Source organism: Haliotis asinina, chromosome 4, assembly GCF_037392515.1.
Source record: "Haliotis asinina isolate JCU_RB_2024 chromosome 4, JCU_Hal_asi_v2, whole genome shotgun sequence".
In the NCBI taxonomy this organism is placed as follows: domain Eukaryota; kingdom Metazoa; phylum Mollusca; class Gastropoda; order Lepetellida; family Haliotidae; genus Haliotis; species Haliotis asinina.
The window spans coordinates 46725509-46731660 of NC_090283.1; the positions used below are offsets into that span (position 1 = coordinate 46725509).

A 6152-nucleotide genomic window follows, 5' to 3' on the forward strand; every position below is an offset into this window, starting at 1 on the left:
TGACGTCATCATGGCGCGTGAGGTCGTGACGTGACGTCATGGTCGTGGGGTGTTGTCCTGTGATTGGTTGAGTTCAGCTATATAGGATGAGGAGGAGGACGGGAGCGGACAACTATGGAAAACTGGGATTTAGAGTTGATTTCGTTGGAAACATTCTCGACACCACCACCACTACCACCACCATCACAGCCAGAATGGCATTGCACCAAGTGCCATGGGTTTTTACCTGTCTATGCCAACGGGACCAATGCCTATAATGGCATGTTCTATTGCGTCTACTGTGGTACTGGACTCAAGGACACTTACATGAGGCGCCTCACCCATGGAAGCAAGTGCCTGGCAAGAAAACCAAGCTAGGCATTCCCCCGTGTTAATGCACGATGCCGCCCCTGTGGTCGTTGGGGTCACCACAACGGAAAAAAACCGGTCTTTTCAGGACCACCCACATCTCACTAAAGAATGCCATAACTGTCGACGCCATAACTGTCAAAGGAGTCAAAGACACCAGGTGCTGCACGATACACGCACACCCAGTGTTGTCCCGGGAGATGGCTGGGGTCCGTGTTGACAATGTAGGCTTTAGGATAAGGTCCGTGCCGTTCACTTAGCACGGTGATGGCAAAGTGATCTCGGGCAAAGGTCCCTTGGTAAAGGGGTCGCTGCAGGGGGTCCTGCTGGTCATAGGCGTTCACATGTTTGGTCGTGTCATCCATCCTTAGACCATCAGAGTGTTGCGGAACCGATCAATTTCCAATACGACTTCGTATTCCTCATAGCAGACGAGGGTGACCGGACAAGGTAAGGGTTTTGCAAACTGGAGTTCGAGTCCCAACTTGCCCGTGTGTCGTTGGTAGTTATAACCTTCATCTGCTCCCAGATCCGCCATCAAATCCACCACCCACAGTGTGAATCCATTCCTGAACTCGTCTAGGGTGAGGTTGCAGGGTTCTTGCCACAGGTGTTTTGCGAAACAGGTTCATGTATAGCTGTTTGAGCGAGCCACTGTAGTTCTGAAAGTTTTGATTTCTGTGCCATGCACTTCCTGTCCACTGAGTTTCAGTTTGAGACTGGTCACGTTGTTGTGATGAAATGGAAGGGGTTCTTTTCCTTGCTGCCTGCAAAAGCATCGTTGTCCACCAGTCCCAACACCATGCGTTTGGACAGTTGTACTACCACCAGTTGATCTTTGTGGAAATCGCGTCCTCCTCCTGGAATGTCATGAGCTGTGACTTGGACTCGGGTCAAAGGATATTTGACCGTGACTCCTGGTGATATGTGTTTCACATGCTGTTCCCATATGGCAGGATCAATGTTGACTTGGCGCATGTAAAACTCGGCTTTGGTCAGTTCAAATTGACATTCCACATCTCCAGCACTCATCAAGTAGAAAAGGACCGCCAAACGGGTTTGTGCAAGGTGTACGTGTCCTGGGTTTTCAACCATTGTCGAACCTGATGTTGCGTGAGTGTTGGTTTCCCCTTCTGGGGTTTCCCCTTCTAGGGTTTCCCCTTCTAGGGTCCCACTGCTTGTTTTTTTACTGCTGCTTGCCACAAACCACGCCACCCTCCATAGCCTGCAGGATGTTTGGGATCGTAATAGGTATGCTGAAGCCATCGTGCCCAAGTAGGCGACAAAGTGGAGGATGACTTGCTGTTCTTGTTGTTTCTCTTTGGACGTCTCATGCTAATACTGTTGTTGATGTCACCCTCTGCTCTCTTTTATTATTAAAAGTGAATCCATTGTTACGGTTAAGAACAACAATTTAAGAAATCCCCTTGTAAAACCAGCAAAACAGAACAAAGACAAGTTGTTTACGTTCAAATTCTATATTGTTATACAACGAAAGCATGATATACAGAGCCACAAGTCAATATAACAATGCAGATTTCAGGTACAATTCAAGAGAGATGAAATCAGTCAGTTAGTCACAAAAATACAATATATCAAACTCACCAAAGTCTTGATGTGAGAGAGAATCAACTATGGCAGAATGTAAACACAGCGATCGGTGGGACAGCAGATGATGAAGATTCACGTGCTGACGGGATTTCAAGTGTGGCAGAGACGTAAATCCAGGAATGAATGTCAGTGTGAGTGTCCCCCTCAACACGGCAACCAGCTCTTATATATATTTACGAAGTCATTTCCCGAAAGTTTGGGCACAAACGAACGTCGTCAACACTGTAGAATGGTCTCGAAACAGTATCCCGGAAGTGAAACATCGAAAACTAGGAACAGATAACTTCCGGAATGCCAGAATGCTAAAAGTGTTGACCAGATATTAAAATGAAATGCCAGAATTCAAAGGAACATGCCCTGCTCGCATATTTCTCATGGCAATGGCAAACCATTGCAACAGCCGATGACGTCCTTTGATGCGTGCTGGTTTGGAGCTAGGAGCACGAGGTTGAACCATGGCAGGAGACGTCAAGGGTTGAAAAGGTTGAATCATGGCAGGAGATGATGAGAAAGAAGGGGGAGATACGACATCGAAAGAAGAAGGAGGAGACAAGGTGGTGGCAGGTGAAGCACGATGCGTACAGACAGGAACAAACGTGTTTGCTGCCATGGTGGGAGCTGTGGGGTACAACTCTTTTAGGGAAGGTCTTGGTTTGGTAGAGGAGGAAGCAGGAGTAGCACTGAGATTTTCGTACAACCGCTCTACACTGATCGATGACGTTCGGTGGGATCACGTCCCTCGGTGGTCAGGAGAGTTTTACGGGAGGGTTTAAACAAGCCTGTGGCAACAGCACATTTGCGGGGTTGGGCCTGTTTTCGTCTGTCTCCCATGGCAGGTCAGAGTCGACTGAGGGTAAAAGCAGACGGCCACCGCTATTTATCACGTAAAGGGTGGTGGGGTTGTGAAAGAGATGGGTATGTACACGATGCTCTTTGGCCGTGGTCGGTTTCAAGTCCAGAAACAGATAGGAATAAGGAGCCAAAGTGGCATCCTCATGAGCTTATCGAAGGAAAGCCGTCTGTCCTGGAAAGATTTGTCGAGCCAAGTGATCCATTTGAGAGGCGTCCCTTGGATTTTTAAACAGCACCAGGTAGTGCGCATTTAAACTAATGGTGCGATGATGAGGCGATGAGGCAATGAGGTTTTCCGTCAAGTACAGCACGGACGTGTTGCGATGATGACTTTTCTTGGTAAACCATCGCAAAACTTCTGCCTTTTCCTCTTTGGTATTGTCCCCCAGCAAATCGTTCATCATCAATCAGTGGGGTGCAGGCAAACTGGCTGAGCTGGTACGACTGAAGACGTCTTGATGGAGTTTTTATAGCCAAATGCACGTGCTATGACGTCACGCAGTGACGTCACGCATTGCGTCACGAGCCTGTTGCTTCTGCACAACATTTTGCACCGCTTCTCTGAAGTGTTCTAAGAAGTGTCTTTCTTCCAGATACGTGGCAATCACAAACAGCAACGTGAACAACATGATGATGATGATGAATGACAATTCTCACAGAAACTCTTCTTTTTATATACACATGCAATGACGTCATGACATTGGATGACGTCACTCTGTCGTCTCTACCAGTCCGTGACTCCATAATGTCAGCCTTCTATGATGATCCCAAGCATCCTGCAGAGTCAGTTGTCTGTAACTGGGTTGAGTCTCACTGGGAGTCTCTACTCCCAACAGTGCCATGGCTTCTGTCTCGTCACATTCCTTCAAAGCTTTGCAAAAGAGGGTGTAAGCTTGGGGTCCTCGCTGGGACAGGACATCTAATAGAGCTCTGACCCGATTTGAAGGAGGTTTGTGGTGCCTCCATAATGTCAGCCTTCATGAAAATGGTAAGGAGTTTAAACTCCACCAATTTGTTAACCACGGCTCCTACATGTTTGATGGCTACTACGAGACTGGAGCGATTTGTCTTGAGTCTATCATGGTGAACGGACTGCATCCTTTCTGCTTGGGGAGCAACAGACCTAAACCAAGAGGTGTGTGTTCTCTCTCTGACGACTAAAGTCCGAATGATTAGTTGAGTTGAGGGGTCTCTATGACATATGACTTCATGGCACGTAACTTCATGACACATGACTTCATGACAGGGTTTGGCCAATGAGGTGCTAGGGGGTGCGTGACCATGGACTCCACCAGGTCTAACCCTGAAGACAAACGACACTACATATGAATATCAATACATAACACTGTGTTTTATTATTCTTGATAAACAAACAATGTATACAGTATCATTAGTTTCTTGTCCATGAATGATCAGCAACAGTCACCATCTTGAGTCCAGATGAATAGTCACTGGTCCTTATAGCCATAAGGCAGTGTATCCACGGGCATGCCTTCGGAATCGTAAATCACTCGTCCCTTGGTGTACACTATGCAGTACACTTTGCTGGTGTCCTTGGACAGCAAGGTGTTGTTCTGTCGAAGTCCTGTCCGAATGATCCGACGTGGATATGGGACTGTGATGGTGACTTGATCCCGTTGACACACAAGCTTCTTCATGGTGTCAAAGTGAACGTACTATCTCGCTCTGTGATTGAGAGTAATTCCTCGACCTTTGCTCACAGCCGCGGTGCCATCTGGTTGTTAATGGCGTAGCTTGTACCCGTAGTTCTTCGGTCCTCCTGAGACAAAGATCTGAATACTGTTGCCTCCTCCTCTCATCAGTGAGTTCTCCCAAGGTGTCTCCAAGTGGAGGGTTGTAACAAAGGGGACGATGAATGTAGATGATGCTGTCCATATGAAAATAGAGGACGCGTCGATCCAAGGGTTTTTGATAGGAGTAGAGCTTGAGACGGGCTTGTGCTGTCACCCCGGCAGCAATGACCACATTGTGAGCAGGAGGCGGGTTGTAAAATTCTGGTTGAGGTTCGTGGGTGACGTGTATGAGGTCCTCATTGACAACGTGGATGTCCTTCACTAGGCACCGTTCGTCTCGGAGAAGGGCAAAGTACCTCTCCGGGGAACTGATGTATTCTGCCTTGTCAAACCCGACACATTGACCAAACTTGTCCCAGTGGTTGTTCAGGCAAGCTTTAGCTAGGGCCGGCAGCCCTGGGTTTTTGCAGATGTGAGTGTCTAAGGTGACGCCCTCTTTTTGCTGAATCTCTCTGATGTAGGCGTCTGGGTCTGTACAGCCTCCTGGGTATCCGCCGGCCTCTTGTCTGATCTTGAAGAAATTGTTCACATGCTTGGCAAACAATCCTCCCTCTTGCATGTCAGTTTCGCAGGTGGTGAGACTGTCAAAGTGCCAAGCCTCAAAGATATGAAGCACTTGATAACCGCAGTCTTGAACGGCATACTGAATCTCCTTGCTGACGTAGGTACCCACCCATGCTCGGTCTTCATCACCGTGGGGACAGGAACAGTACGACACAGAGGAAATAACAACTTGTGAGGAAGAACAGGATGGTAGAGGTCGGTGGGTGGCAATACCCGGCACTGGATGAGACCGTGTAGCTCAAACAAGTCAGATATGGGAGGGTGATCCTTGATCTTGGGATGTCCCATGGGGTAAGTACCATACTTGCAGATGTAAGGGTACAGCCAACACACATCCACATATTTGATTTCATCCTCTTCCTTGGCTTCATAGTACAACTTAGCAGTGTTGGTGCGTCCTCCAAAGAAAGCGTCCCTGGGATCCAACGGGTCAGACATGTAGGTATGAGGGCCTTGCAGAGTAGTCAGGAATGCTCTCAGATGTTCGTTGTCTTTCTGTTCTTTCTGAAAATCGCATTCCCACTGGGTCACCACATGATTGTTGTCTGGATGTTGCTGTAACATGGCCAGTCGGTACATCGTATGATGGAATCACTCCCAGGGTGCTGTGCCCATGGTACTGTGAGGTTTGCATCGCCCCGTCTTGTAACAGCGAGTACATCCATGCCAGAAACAGGGAGTCACTCAGATTAGACGCTTTACAAGGAAGATCAATAATGAAGTCGTCAACACCAACACCTATCTCTTTCCCTTTGCCCTTCACAAACTGCCCAAAGTAGTCAAAGCAGGTTATTGTAACATCGGCGTGGAAACTTATATTCAAAATCCACTCCGTTGTTACAAATGTCAAAAATTTGGACATAGATCACAGTCATGCACAAACTCCAAGACGTGCTTCCGGTGTAGTGAACAGGGTCATAATGGGAATGAGTGTACAAAACATCCTAAGTGTGTAAATTGTAA

General features: G+C 47.7%; 1 protein-coding gene across 1 annotated transcript; it reads right to left on the reverse strand.

Annotated features, from left to right (window-relative positions):
• Positions 1 to 3983: 3983 nt before the first annotated feature.
• On the reverse strand, positions 3984 to 5768 carry LOC137280975 (uncharacterized). The gene is made up of 3 exons (XM_067812147.1): positions 5299 to 5768; positions 4533 to 5206; positions 3984 to 4114 (listed from the first exon to the last, which is right to left on the reverse strand). The coding sequence occupies exons 1-3, from the start codon at positions 5766 to 5768 to the stop codon at positions 3984 to 3986; spliced, it is 1275 nt and encodes a 424-aa protein (XP_067668248.1).
• Between the last annotated feature and the right edge of the window lie 384 nt (positions 5769 to 6152).

Coding starts and splice junctions, on each gene's coding strand:
- LOC137280975 (XM_067812147.1), bottom strand. CDS start 5,768: ATGTACCGACTGGCCATGTTACAGCAACATCCAGACAACAATCATGTG. Junction 5,207..5,298: donor GTGATGAAGACCGAGCATGG/GTGGGTACCTAC, acceptor GCACTTTGACAG/TCTCACCACCTGCGAAACTG. Junction 4,115..4,532: donor AACCAGATGGCACCGCGGCT/GTGAGCAAAGGT, acceptor GTTTGTCTTCAG/GGTTAGACCTGGTGGAGTCC.